General features: G+C 37.4%; 1 protein-coding gene across 7 annotated transcripts in view; it reads right to left on the minus strand.

Annotated features, from left to right (window-relative positions):
* LOC110838684 (RAB11-binding protein RELCH homolog) overlaps positions 1-15308 on the minus strand; it is a 25086-nt gene extending 9778 nt beyond the window's left edge. For 5 of the 7 annotated variants that reach the window (XR_015537388.1, XM_022082129.2, XM_022082128.2 and 2 more), the window contains exons 1-15: positions 14828-15306; positions 14570-14731; positions 11930-12093; positions 11323-11499; positions 10585-10997; positions 9190-9373; positions 7977-8106; positions 7349-7494; positions 6809-6949; positions 6059-6223; positions 4361-4535; positions 3648-3804; positions 2073-2196; positions 634-762; positions 33-325 (exon numbers count right to left, since the gene is read on the minus strand). Coding sequence is in view for 6 of the 7 variants with exons in the window: in XM_022082129.2 (XP_021937821.1) it covers positions 33-325; positions 634-762; positions 2073-2196; positions 3648-3804; positions 4361-4535; positions 6059-6223; positions 6809-6949; positions 7349-7494; positions 7977-8106; positions 9190-9373; positions 10585-10997; positions 11323-11499; positions 11930-12093; positions 14570-14731; positions 14828-15077 (2810 nt within the window). In the remaining variant the exon portion in view is untranslated. Of the gene's footprint in view, positions 1-32; positions 326-633; positions 763-2072; positions 2197-3647; positions 3805-4360; positions 4536-6058; positions 6224-6808; positions 6950-7348; positions 7495-7976; positions 8107-9189; positions 9374-10584; positions 10998-11322; positions 11500-11929; positions 12094-14569; positions 14732-14827 lie in introns of all 7 variants that reach the window. The other 2 variants (XM_022082130.2, XM_087357102.1) reach the window with 2 other exon arrangements.
* Between the last annotated feature and the right edge of the window lie 69 nt (positions 15309-15377).

Genomic DNA, 15377 nt, shown 5'->3' on the forward strand with positions numbered 1-15377 from the left:
ATTTTATCTCAACATAATATGTAATTTCTCACAACTCTGGGTCACTAGCCAAGGTGACAAGTGCAGGAGCTACGCGGGATGCCACTAAAGCTTCTGACAAACTGTCCACTGTTGCCACAAACAGAGATGCTGCTGCACTGCGTACAACAGGTCGTGGATGCACTACACCCTCCCACAGAGCTGTCAGCACAGCATCCTGGTGAACTGGCTCCTTGCACAGACTGCGCACACTCATGTCCAGGCAGTCCAAGGGAGAACCACACAGTGGAAGCGCACAGAGGAATCGCTTCAACTGAGTACATAACTCTTCATTTGCCTCAGCATCCTGTAACAAAGGGCTCTGCTTAGGGTCCCAAAGGTTGTGCAATTGGTGACTTAATACAATCATATCTGGACAGACTGGTGTATCACTACATGCACAGCCAGTCACTTTACAGCAACACACATTCTTTAAACATAATGTACAATCTACCTGTAGATTTGGTTCAGTTTTCTGTACTCAGTCTAGCAATATCTGAGAAAGTTTTCTTCTGAAACATTCTCTTATGCAGAGATAAACCTGCTGTCTTAGCAGTCATGATGCGTAGAAGGGTAAAGGCAACAAGAGTATGATATAAAAATGTGGTGTCTCACCTGCACTGATGCCACAACTGCTATGAGATACACAGGTACTATAGATAAAGATGGCCAGCCAGCTCCCTGGCCAATGTCCGTCAGACACTGTTCAAGATTTTGAAGCCTTTCAGTAAACAGAGGTATCACCTGCAAAACATTAGATATCCTGAAGATGTCACTTGTGTGTCATTCAACAGATTAGGAAATGGACTATGAATACTAGAATGCTGTTTCTATTCTTAAGTAATAACACCATGTCATAATAGTCATAGTTCCAGGTCATAAGGCAGTATGGAATTCCATGCTCTGATTGGTAGATGCATGTCCAACAGGAAGACATACTGGAATATAGGTCCCTTTTTAGAGCACTGAATTTTCTTCCTTTTCTGTTTTTCACCATCCATCAGAAGAAAATAGAAATTCCCACCTCCTTATGGCCTGCAACTATAAATATCAGCTACAGGCCACTGTTTGGTCACTTCATCTTAAAGAATGAGGCAGCCAAGTCTTCAAAATATTGTCAAACTAGCCCACCATAACAAAATATCACCACCTTCTTACTGCCAGCCCCAGTGCTGCAAGCAGGGATCAACAAATGATGGCTCAGTGTACCAATCACACAAAAATTCTACTCACCAGACTTTAACCTTTACGGTACAGTAATAGGGAATTTAAACACCTGTACTAAGGGGCTGCTAACGAGAATCAACACTGGGATAATGTTTTAGTATAATGACATATGACGCACAACCAGTTAGTTCTTGAGTTAAGTAGTGACACATGGACAATAAAGATTAACAAAGGCCCTCATAAACTCATCAATTACAAATTTACCATCTGTCTTCTGCAGAGAAATGAAAAAGGAGAGTAAGAAAGAATATTAGCAAAAACACCAAAAATGTTTCACTTGTCAGCCTACACTTTCATTCAACACAGATACATACAAACATATATCGTTATTACATTCCATGGATCCATAAGATAGTCAGATGACAATAGGATGTGGAAAAAGTCATAATAATAATCATACAATACATATTATAAAGTACAATTCATACTATTATATAAATTCCACATAATACAAACAAAGGGCTCACTTAAAGTAATAAGTTACAAATACATCTACCCATTACACACAGAAGATAAATTATTACTTATTTGTAAACAATAAAAATTCATCAACAGAGTAAAAGTAGTGTGTAATTAAGTATCTTTAATACTACATTAAATTGCTAAGCAAAAACTTCCAGGTTATGTTGTAAAAATTCAGTAGCACAAGAGAGACACTTGTTTGTAACCTTAAAAAAGTGCTGAAAATGAGATACTGTACATGGTTATGTCAATCCTTATGAATTGCATGTGACAAACAAGCAGAATCAGAGCATCAAGTGATACAGGTCATGACAGGACTCGCTGGCAGAGATGGGAATAATAAATATATAATTAAGATAGAGTACCTTTTGTCTTGTGAAAGACTTCCCAAATCCAGAGCACAAAGTTCTGAATAATTTAATGAATGATGAAACTAAAAGTTCCTGAGAAAGTTCAACTCCTTTAAGAATATTGAGCAGATCTGGAAACCTGAAAAATAAATCAGCACATATAAACCAAGTGCCATTGTTACTAAACAAGTATCCAATATATACATCAAGGAAAAGAGTCCATATTTTTATCCACACAATTAACTTTCTCAATGAGGGATTGTATAAGTCATATGATAAAGTAACAAATCATTTCAAAATATTTAAATATGTAAGGACTGGGAATAACAGCAACAAATAAAAACGAGTTCTGATTGTGATCTTCTGGGTTATGACACCATGCATTCACACACCTTACTAAATTTTCACTGCCATGAAAAACTCAGATCTCAAAAATGAAAGAGGCTCATTATGATATTATGAAAAGTACAAAGTCTGAAAACACTAACACTTAGGGCCCCCATACACACACAGTTTGGCCTTCTGATCGACCTTACAGGCAAAACTGTGACAGTTTGCCCTCTTCCTTTCCTTCCCCATACACACGCAGATAAACTGGCAGGCTGCATGCCACAGTCACAGTCTTCCAGCCTTCCAGATTTCTTAGCCATCAATACTTTCTTCCGTTCCTTTCTGAAACTGCTACGTAGGTTGTTGATCTTTTTCAACACTTTTTCCTTGTTGGCTTGGGGATCTATTGTTTTAACTTTTTCCGTCAGTGCTGAATAAGCACTCTCTTTCATCTCACGGTTGTGGTATTCCTTGCTCTTGACTTTCCAAATAGAAGGATGACCACGAAATTCTTCAATAAATTCGAGTACAAATTCCTTCAATCACGTTGCCATTGCACAAACGCGAAACAGTACTGAACAACACGAGACAGCACCAGCAACTGAGCGATTGGCCTGCAGGTATCGTCACATACGTGCGTTCCGCCTGTCACGTGCTACGTCCTGCAGGCAGAACTGATGGATTTCCAACAGTCCAACAGTCCAAATGATTGGCTGGCCGGCCGCACCACACACATCAGTTTTGCCTTTCAGTCTTCAATTGTGCAGGCCGAACGGGAGGCAAAACTGTGTGTGTATGGGGGCCCTTACCCCTAAAGGGAAAGAAGCAACTAGATAATATAGGATATCACATAACAAAGTACTTGTGATTTATACAAGTCACCTAGTAGCAAAATCAAGATTACAATTGACTGGGCATGTAACTTGGGCAGGAATGCATACAAAATTTTGGTGTGAAAACATCTTGGGAAGCCACCACTTGAAAAATCAAGATAGTGGTGGGAGGATCTTTGAAATGCACATCAAGAAAGAAGTGGGAATATAACATGAATTTTAGAAAAGTGGGTTATAAGAAGATGAAAGATAGAAGAAACTTCCCTATTCCTGTATCCAATGGCAGGTGTGCATATATGTAAATGTGTACACACCCATGCATGCATGCTCACCGGTGGATTAAAGGAAAAAAAGTATTTGATCGTTCAGCTAATTAATGACTCAGTCAGCCAATCAGTAAGTCAGTCAGACAGTGTTTGTTACTTACAATGTGTGGCATGTCCACTCCATCTCTGCCCACTCTTCAAACCATTCTTGACCAACATATGATTCAAACGAAGCAAGGATTAAACCAATATCATATTCGCCTTCATAGAAGACAGATGGATTTGTTAATCCATGGCCCAGTACTGAGAATTCTTGCCCTAAAATATTTTTACAGAAATAAATTGGTAACAGCATTGCTTTAATTCAACATAAGAATGCCACAAATTTATGAGCATGAAATGTACACATTTCAATCAGCCTGATATGACTAGCCTCAAGAAACAACAGTCGGATTGACTAGCTTGACCAAACTCAGGCCTTACCCAATGTGTTTGTCCATTATAAACTATACTGCAATGAGTATTTCTTCCTTGTGTTTTCTTAGACTTATAAAAAAAAGTTTTTAATATAGTTTTTAGGTCTTAACACAATCAACATTTTATTTTATGTGACAATTTTTGTAAAATAAGCGGTTTTTGAGAAATTTTATGTTTTGATTTGGGGTTCATGTAAAGTACCAGTTATGTGGGTCAATAAGGATAAAAGTTAAATTCCCCTGACTATCCTTAGTACAGACCTCCAATATAAAATTTTATTAACATCAGCTAAATGACGCTGCATACGAAACATGCATATAGACAGAGGGACACACAGAATCTCCATTGCAAACCAAATGCAAAGAACTGCCAAGTGTGCCGATACACTACTACTTACTGTTCACAATGGGTTTAGTGCTTGAGATTCTGCTTAGGACAGTGTCCACAGCTGCTACAAACATGACAACGTAAGGCACCAGTGTCTGGAGCACTGTCACAGTCCATGCAGGTCTCTGGTCACTGTATGAGCTTTTCTTATGGGACAGTGACCCTGATGATTCTGGTACAAAAGCCTGCACATACAAGCAATAAAGCCAACATAAGATGGAGCTATATTATTTAGTGTTCTGTCTGATGACAGGTCCATATGAACAGGATCCTTCCATCCTTTTCTCAGACTGGGACCTGTTCATATACGTTCTTGGCAAATGATTCAGAAGTGGTTTGCCATTGCCTTCTTCTGTGTGTGAATGGATTAATTGTTGGGATGCCACGGAGAAACTGGGGAAGCCCCCGGAGGATAACTCCGTGTTGACTAGACCACGGCCTTGTCCAACACAAGTTATAAATTCGGGCACCGCCGGGAATCGAACCCGAGACCCCAGGATTACAAGGCCAGCGTCTAACCGCTAGACCACCGTGGCTACTAAGATGGACCTACAGCTGTACAAATATATAACCACACACTGTTGAAGACATACAGAACAAGTTAAGAAACATCTGCACAGCATAACACCTGACCTTTGTGAATGGCAGAGGCATTCTCCACATGGAAATTCCCTGGATAGGATTCCTCTCAGTCACCTCTGACCACAAAAATGTATTTAAGCATGTTACTGCTGTCCAGTATAGTGGGACAAACTTTACTTTACTTTTTACTGCTGTCCAGTCTTAATGAAAACTGAAAGGTGCTGACAAACTTTATTAGAACTCCCCAATATCAAATTTGAATGAAATCAACAAAGCCATTCTCAAGTCATTACATGGATAAAGATGAATGTCTAGACCAAGAGATTTTAAAAGCAGCTCTGCAGCGATGTAAATGTACCTAAAAGTAACTTAAACATTCATACTACAACAACCATCTAGGCCTCTGGTAAAAGAGGTCATTTCTGAGGTGCAAACACCACTGAACAGACCCCACTACCCTTGATGGGAGGATTATGATAAGGATGGCTGAGAAACAATATATACAGCTTAATGCTGGTTCTGAACCATGCTGTGATCTTGGTATGCTACATTCACAAAGATATGTCTATATCAAAAGTGGAGAAAGAGAAGTCTGTAATGGATCAACTAGTCTCAAACCCAAGATGTTTGATACAGTATGCCAATGCTACTTCTCTATACCACCATATTTCCTCAACAAGTGAAGTAAATACTTGTACATCTAAGCCTACAGACTCTGTACCTCTCACATTTCAGTCACCCATCTGAGTTCTGAAGATGAATATCACATACCAACAGCCAAAATTTAAATCAGGAGACTGACACTCATACACACACATGCCAATGGATAAGCAGGCTGTCAGGAAGGAGGGAAAGGGGGAAGAGAGAGAAAAGAAACAGAACAATATAGGAATACAGGAAGGAGTTAGAAGGGTAGCACAAAGGAAAAATGAAGGAAGAAAGTACATTCAGATGACAGAGTCCCTGGGTTTGGGTAAAGTAAAAAAAAAACTTATCTAGCAAGATTACAATCATTTGTATACAGGATCAGAGATGTGCATGTATACAATGAACTTTTTTAATCTTATTGTCTACAAAACAGTAGCCAGTAGCAAGAATAGGACATTAATTAATTTCAAAATGTCACCTTGATTTGAGACTTGAGTTTCTGCAACAGGCGAGTCAGTAGATGGCTTTGAAGTTGACCCAAATCAAAAGCCCACTTTGCAAGAACTGGGAAGAGAACTCTAGTGGCAGATTCCACTACACTAGCAGACATGTCTTCTAAAGTAGCCATTGCCAACTCCTCACACTACAATGTACAAAGAGTACATTTTGAGACATGTTATAGCTCCTTAAAACATTAATTCTTTCAACAGTAACTCTTCAAGTGGCTGCTTCTCACCACTGCAGAAAATCAACCCATCACTATCACCATACAAATCACCTCACTCTCAAAAAAAATACAAACAGCACTTCAGAACAGTGTGTTAACAGAATATTTTGGTGTTAGAGAATAATGAAGAAAAGTATACAATGATAAGTTTTGTAATTTCTACTCTTCATATTATACAATGATGAAATTATGAACATGATGAATGTGACCTGTACATACACAGAGTAAATGTGCATAAAACTGAGTAAAACCATGAAAAATCTCAGTCAGGATAACCGGTAACTTAACCTACATCCCAAATATAAGCATTTCCACAATTCCATTCTCTTCAGTCAGAGAAGAGGGAAATAATATAAGTTAATACTAAAGCAAAATAAAATTGCAGATAATCAGGCATCTAAATATTCACCACTCAAATCTGAAATTTAAAATGTCATTCCATATGACAAGAACTACATGAATGTCAAATGTGGGTTGCACAGTAAGCAAGCATGAACTTACTTGAAAATATTTATCTTTATCATCCATGAAAGTAACAATGAGTGCCAGACTGTGAACCACAGCTTCCTTTACTGTATTGTCTTTGTCTTCTAGAAGCATCTGCTGCAGCATGGACAGCATTAAGGAGTTGCGGATTGGACTCTAGAACATGACGTTCAGGTCTTCAGTCACATGATTCAGTCAATAACTTTTAAGAGTAGAAGTGACAACATAAAACCCTTAAATGACAATAGCATAAAACTGACCACTCACCTCCATCAAGAGCCAAGGTTAAGAAATGTGTTTAGGTTTACCTCCATTATCATGGTGTGATGCTTAAGCACAGGCACAACTTTACTTTTACTCTTAATAGCCAACAACGCAGTGTCACCAAGTTTGAAACTTTTACATACAAACGAGCTTCATACCATGATTTACACTCTTAACTGCACATTCCTCTAATAATTTTAATGAGTGTACATCATGTGATGTGGTAGAGAAACAGCACCTTGCACCATACCTGTACAGGATACAGTTTCTTTAAACCATATAATTACTTACTGAGACATACGGAGCAAGGGCACTGCAAGATTCAGCCACCAGAAGCCTCCGCTCAACATGTTTGTGACTGATTTGCTCCCAGCACTGAGGTAAAATCTCATTTTCCACAAGGCTCAGTCCTGAACACCGTGCAATGCCCACAATTCCTGTAGCATTGCAAACATAAGCATACACTAAATCTGTCCTGTCACCTGTTACATCCTTTGAGTGAGGTATACAATTTTAAAAGTTAAAGAACATAATTAAATTTGGCCATGTTACACATAAATAATAACTATCAAGTTAACCTTCATTGTACAGGAACAGAGAATTTAAACCCCATTTTATGTCACCACAGCTCAGTGTCCTCAGTTTGCTGATGGAAAATGTCTCTAGACATTGAGGGTGGCTGCAAATATATCGAATAAGTAGTCAAAGATAGCCGACAATGGGTGGTCCTCCAGCCCAGTGGTTGGGTAAGGGACTAACAATTCCTCACTATGAAAAAACAGCATGTTTTAAATATTTTCAGGCAACATGAACTCTAAAGCCAGAACAGATCACCATTAATGGTTGTTTGTGATGATGCTTACTAATAGTAGCTGCTAATAGAAACTAGTAATATTATAAACTATATCAGAAAAATCACCTGCAAGAATCATCCTCCTTTCATCTTCTTGTGGACGTTTCTTCAGATTAAACAGTAGATGCAGCAGAACATCTCGCTTGGATGCTTCTGGATGCAAATGGATGGTACAGATTATCAATGGAACCAGTTCCTAGAAAAATATGTATCTTGCATTAACTTATTACATTGAAGAGTACTTAACTAACTTCATGGTACATATCTTCATTGAGCAACTGTTAGCATGTCAAGAAATTTCATGTTATTACAGAATCCAGAGACCCTCAAGATAACCCCATCCTGAGCCAGTCCAGCTAACACCTTCAAAAACTTCATATCCATGTTAATATTACTCTAGTATTATGCACTGATCTCTCAAGTGATCTCTTCCTATCAGACTTTCTAACCAAACATCACATAACATTGTTGTTTCCCACATGAGTGCTACATGTCCCACTCACTCAATTCTTCTTTAGTTACCAAAACAATGTATGTGAACCATCTTACATTGCAGGCAGAATATAAATTAGAAATGCTAAAGCAAATACATGTAACTGACAAGGATGGCTAAGTGAAAAACATAGGATGTTATATAATGAGGAACTATGTGATATATGCAAGTCACTGAATATTGCTAGTTAAGAGAAGCAAAGGAAGATGTGATGAACTTGGCATATGGATAGAATGGTGGAGACAAGGAATTCACACAATTCTGGTAAGAAAACCTTTCAGAAAATGTCCATTTGGAAGACCAAGAAGATGGGAGAATAAAATTCAGACTGAGTACAAGGAGACAGCAAGTACTGCATAGACAGGTCTAACTAACAATCATTTCTAGAGCTGGAATTTCATATCAGTGGAACTGAACCTTCAAGTTACAGAACCATAATTTGTTTGTTACTTAGTTAATATGACCTTTAGCATATAAGAAATTGGACATAATGATAATATCTGAACAGAATACTAACAAATATATACAAATATGAAAAAATAATGAGGTATAAAAAATTTAATAATAAAACAACTAATGAGCTGAATAAGATGCCACTCAGAACTCTATTATATTTTCCTTAGCAATATGTTTTCAAATAATTTAAATTGATGTTCTACATAAAAGCATATACTGGTGTGTGCATGAGTGTGGGTGTGCGCGTGCGTGTGTCTGTAGTAATGTTGTAAGACTGTTGCTGTTTTACAAATTTCAAATTCTACAAATGCCCTGCACTTCTATACACACCTCCCTCTTGTTGAGTATAACATTAGGGATAATTCTGGGTAAACTTCGGCCCAAAATGTACACTAAACGTTCTTCAGAGATTCCATCATTTAACATCTCTTCTATCAGGTGCCCATCCTGTTTCTGAGATATGTTCACAAAGCAACGAGCCAGAACTTCACGCCGGAATGCATCCGGAATTGGTCTGAAAGAAAATAAATTTGAAATCTAACCACAGAACCATGTTTGGTATTAAACTTGAGCAAAATGGGAAAGACATACTTCAGCTGCAAACAACATTAATTCTGAAAATTATGCAAGATCATGCCTCTTGTTCATTTATGTAATGACACCATACATACAGGATCAAGGGGTAGCATGATAAAAATGATGAATTGGAAAAGGTGTGGAAAGAAGTGGTTTGGTCTATCTTGAAGAATATCCCAGCACATGCATGGAACAACTGAAGAAAACCGCAGTCATGGTAGCCAGCTTCCAAGCTGAGATTCAAACCCAGGACCTCAACAACACACAGCAGGAGAGCTAATCACTGTAACACAACACTCAATTCAATTTACATCCATAAACTCTTCAATGTTCACTTTAAAAGTCTGTGTCTATATCCCACAACATTAATTCAACTGATAAATTACTCTATTCTCTCTAAGAATCATTATTCATGATCATGATCATTATCACCATGAACTTTGCAAGGCTTGTTCCTATGAATCTCAATAAAGTCTTGGTCTCTCCATCAATGTTTCATCATCCTAAGTCTCACTGTCACTTCGGTCAATAATGGAATGCTAAATGTGGGAGACAGTCTCTTTCCAGTAGCAAAAAATGAGAGATAAAAGGATGACAAAATAGCAGGTCAAGAGATGTATAGAAGAGTGTCCTTCAGTTTTAAGAACCAAGACAGCAACAATAAAAAATGCTGGAATACTGACCTAAAATATGCTATGACTGTTTCCTTTCATATCTATTTTAACTACTGTTAATAAATCATCCTAATATTCTATGCTACATAAGTTATACAGTTAAAAATGCATTGTTAAATAAACCAATCAATTTTCAAGTTTTCAAGTGACCTCTATCTAAGATATTCCCCATCAGAACTCATTCCCACCCCCCCACCCCACTTCTCCTATTTGAGCTAAACATCCAGTCCACTTCAACCTCTTTGTTCTGATTAAAACTGCAATATTTAGTGAAGTGTACAAATCACAAAGTTTCTCATCATATAACTTCCTTTATTACCTCGATCACACCTATATAACATTTGAGGCTTTCATTTTAGATATTATTCCCAACTGTTTATGCATAGATAATTGCAAATTATGGTCCTCCCCCAAAAGGATCACATTTCACAACTCTACAAAGCAAAGACTAAAATATAAATCTGCCACACTTTACCTAGAATCAGGACTGCAAAACACATGTGGATGGGCAAACTTGTGAGCTGATTGGGATGAGTCAACTGGAATGCTATCACCATCAACTACAGGTGGCAGCATGACACGTGTCCATTCTGTGTCTGTATCAGTCAAACTCAGTGCCGAACCATCATCTTCCCCTTGAATTTGAACTTCATTTTCATCCATGTTTCTCCCTTCAGCCTCAATCAGTTCAAAGTGCTCAGGAGTAGTGCTGTGCATTGACACTGTCTCACCAATCACCATCCCAACCAGTTCAGAACCTGGGGTGGTGACACTCGACACTATCTCTCCAGCAGTAAGTCTATTTTCATGCATCCACAGCCTCTTAAATTCTTGCTTTTCTTGCTCCAGAGCATTAATGTCTTCCTTCAGGTGCTCCATTTCTATCATCTAGCAACAAAGAAAAATAACCAACATATCTACTAGAAGGTACAGACCTAACAAAACTAACCAACTGATGCCATGCCCCAAGAATCATTTTAATATTTTTCTTCTCTTAATACGCTCATATAATCTCTTCCTTTGAAGTCGGCTTCTCACACAAAAATTCTGCTTAATTGTGTTGGGAGATGAAAAACGGAAACATAACCTCCTCAATATACACTCACTTCATGCAATAAACACAGACAATGCTCAATGCAGTAGTGTAATCTTTGTCCAACATAAAAATTAAATTATATGTCAACAGCTTGAAGAGTTATGTAATCACACATACCAACTCTTGCATCTCTGCATCTTTCTTCAGATCCTCAGCCAACCAGTCTGTTTGGCTTGCAATGTGTTGGCAGGGTAACCTAACATGGCCGGATTGGCGCATGAAGTCTCGATATAAGCTGAGCAACTCTGCAGGCTTTGGAATGTTTAGGCCAACGTCATCCCAGTCTTCAAAATCCTAACAAAAAAAACACAGTATTGGTCTTCACACTGGCACTACTAGGAAAGCATACAAATTGATATTTTTATGTACAGATATAGATCAAAAAGCATATATCCCCCAGGGTTATGGTTTAACAACATCAATGTATGGAATGGAAAAACATGCCAGAAAATTAATGAGACTGAATTCATATTTGACATATATTGCACTACACAGGAGCATAAGTATAATGAATAAGTCCTGACATGTTACTGTATGCGTGTTGTTGGCAAAAGTGTAACACTGAACCACTTTTTTTTCACTTCCTTAATGTTCTATTAATTTTAAACTCTTACTGTAATTTAGGCACCAATGTCAAAAATTTCCCATAGTATACTGACAAAAATCTTACTATTGACTAGCACTGCAAATATTCTCATATAAATGTGAATTAATAGCATCAAACCTGATTTTCATTTTCATCTGCAAATGTAATAGATGTGAGTTTGTAGCCATGCAACAAAAGATATTCATTCACAAGAAAATTTAGTGCACGCTGTTCATGTGGCTTGATTGGTTCATTGTTAATAGGCTTCACTGACCCAGCATCTGGAGCTGCTACTTCTGATTCTGCAACACAGAGAACAATAAAAATTTACTTTTAATGATACTCCCTCACATACAATCTAAAGTTTTCACAGCCTCTCAAGTGTTCCATCATGTTGATACAAAATATATCAACACAATTCAATAGAAATTAATGACTGCTTACTGTCAGTCACTTAAAGGTTATGTAACATTAACTGCAGAAAATTATGGGATGGGTAACCATACAATTCTGCCAATTGCTCTCCTGTTGGCTAGTTCTTGAACAACAAAGCCTGTGCTCTGAGTTCTGTAGACAGACACACATATCAATCAAAATGGGTCACACATCACAACAATCTCTCAAACAAATTCTATGTTAAATTATATACAAATGCAGCTATTTACTAAAAAAGGGTTCACTACATACTAGTTTTATATGGCATTATAACCAGTGTACTAGAATCAAAATTCCATCCATCTTTAGGAAGTCTTCTCTCTTCTTCATTATCTCAGGAAGATCTCTTTATGTTTCAGTCTCCATAAATCCTTCTTCCATGTACCAATAAAGCTGTTTTTGTTTGTTCTTTTTGTCCCTTATTTCCATTTGAATGCAAACATTTCATTGGGTATACGTGCTTTTAATTGTTTCTATCAGATTGACACTTTTCATTAGAATCTGCCATAACAGGTCTCTTTCAGGATCACAATAAGCAGAACTTATCTGTATTTAAAGCGAGTTAAAGTGCTGATTAAACTACAGGTAACCACGCATTGTTCTATTGTTTCTTCTCTCAATTTTTTATTTTATTTACAAGACCAACTGTCAACAAAACAAAAAAGACAGGCTACTGCTAGTGATACAAAGTATAGTGACACCACATGTGACTGGAAAACATCTTGTGGTACTTCATTAAAAAATTAAACAGTAATGAACTTGATATGTTAAAACTAATTATAAATGAATGGAAATTCAGATATAGTTCCATTACTTGTCTTTAACTTCAGGAGCAGGAGTTACTGTCTGAGGTGAGCAAAGGTAAAATAAATTAATTTCAGATTAATAATATTATATACAGAAATTCAGATTATAGAAATAAAAGGTGAGAGCATGTTGACAGAATAGGGTAAAATCATATACCAAAAACAGTTTTGAATTATAGTCCACACACATAAAAAGGAGTGTTAGAGGGTCTACAAAAAGATTAATTAAGAAAAGAAAGTACTAATGGGGAAAGAACAGATCATTAGGCCTTATTATTGAAGATGACAATGAGTAGTTAAGTTCTGTAAGCTGATTTTAGTGCACTATACTCACTTGCTATGGCATAAAAAATAAAATGAGGCATACTGATAAACAGTAACACATGCTGGAACAACATAAAATATACTGTCATGTACGATCTTCGAGGTTTTCATAGTGATGACAGTTCAGACAGTGGTCTTTCAGACTGTGGGCATATTGTAGCCTTGAAGTGCAGATACAACCCTGAAGATGGAGGTAGCATGTACCTCCAAACCATTTGTGTACAAGCAGAAATCTATATGGCACCATATCCCAGTATACTACTATCTGAATAAAACAAACTGTCGGGTTAAAATAAGTTACTAAAACAACTCAAAATATGCAGACTGAGGAACTACATTAACAATCATAAAAAGAAGTAAATTACAACAAATTAAGCTAAGGTAATCCAATACACCAAGCAACAGGTAAAAATATTCAATAAAGTGCTAACTCTCCTACAACAAACAATGTAAGCACATGAATGTTAGCCATCCTGTTACATGTGAATGTTGGATTTTAGAGGAGAGGAGGTACAGCTCCTACTCACTCTCAACCTCAGCACTAGAAGAGGGTAAGTGGTCAGCAGCATGCCCTGGCTGAGTTTTACTTCTGGGAAAGAACCCTGATACCCATTGGACAAGAGGCTGGATGGGCCCAGAGCCAGTCTGGACACAGAGGCTTAAAGAAAATCCTCTGCCTCAGTCAGGGATCAAATCCCAATCATCCAGCCCAAACCGGCTCAATTATGAATGTTAACAGATGGTAGAAGAAACACTAAAACTAACCTAACCTATTCATTCTTTAATATATCTTTACTATACAGTGACCATTTACCATTGTTCTTACATAATTTATTTGCCAACAGATGTTTGTAGTTATAGCAGACAGTCAGAATAAATACAACTTCTTGTATTTCACCATAATTTTTACATTTCTGAAGCAAATCTATATTCAGTGACAAGTGTGCAAAAAGTATCAAAGATTATTCTGTCATGAGTGCATGCTATGATTACCACATTGCAAAGCAGTCTCTCTTCTATTATACACGTCATCATCCTGTATGAGCTTTTTGCGACACACATGTATATGAATGTACATCATATCAATCAGCACCCTGTTCTATACTTTAATCAAGGCAGTGGAAGGAGCTAAAGCTTAATGACATAAAATGATTGGTGAATACACAATAGTGTAATAAGCACATAAACCAGAACATGTATCACTAATAACTACCTGTTGCTACTGTCAAGTCGGCTCGAAGGGCACAAATAGTCTCCTTGGCTTTTCGTAATTCAAACTCCAAAATTGCAACTCTTTCATCAACACCACGTTCCCCATCTTCAGAATATCTCGTAAGATCCAATGAATCAAGTGTTGCTTGGCTGGAAGACCTTGCTGCATAAGAAAAAGGTAACTGACACCACACTACAAACATTTCGGAGCTTCAAATGATAGACGACACAAAATATGTATAGGTGAAAGTATACTAACGAATTGATGGCGATATTTCAAGACGCGGAGCTGCTTGGTGCTCGAAGTTTCCTGGATTTGAAAAAAAATCCCTTAATTTCGGAATTTCACGTCCTGCTTCTACAAGTTCTGTGTGAAGTTCAAGAGCTGTGAGAAGCAAATTTTCGTTGATAAGTTTCGTGGCAATATCCGCATAACTAATTTCGCTAGTAACTGGAACTTTCGTAAAATAATCATTTTTCTTGTTGGCATCTTCAACTAGCTTAGCCATATTTCAGTACCATAAATGTTAATTCACGTCCACACATAACAATATGTACAAAAATATATTACTCTAAAAACTGCATACGACATAAATCAGGGTAACTAATTCAACGTGCACTAACTTCGTAACATCATTTACATTATTAATTCATTCACACAAACGTCAAACGCCATGTCACCTGCCACAGCAATACGGAATACTATCTCTCGTGCACATTACCTATCTGTGACCATAGATAACCTGCTTCTGCTAGGATAACTACCAATGAAATTAAGGGGCCCCAACATACTATGACGAACGATCCAT

Source organism: Zootermopsis nevadensis, unplaced genomic scaffold, assembly GCF_977971745.1.
Source record: "Zootermopsis nevadensis isolate Lab colony 2312 unplaced genomic scaffold, Znev_1.0 Znev_ptg000028l, whole genome shotgun sequence".
Lineage (NCBI taxonomy): Eukaryota > Metazoa > Arthropoda > Insecta > Blattodea > Termopsidae > Zootermopsis > Zootermopsis nevadensis.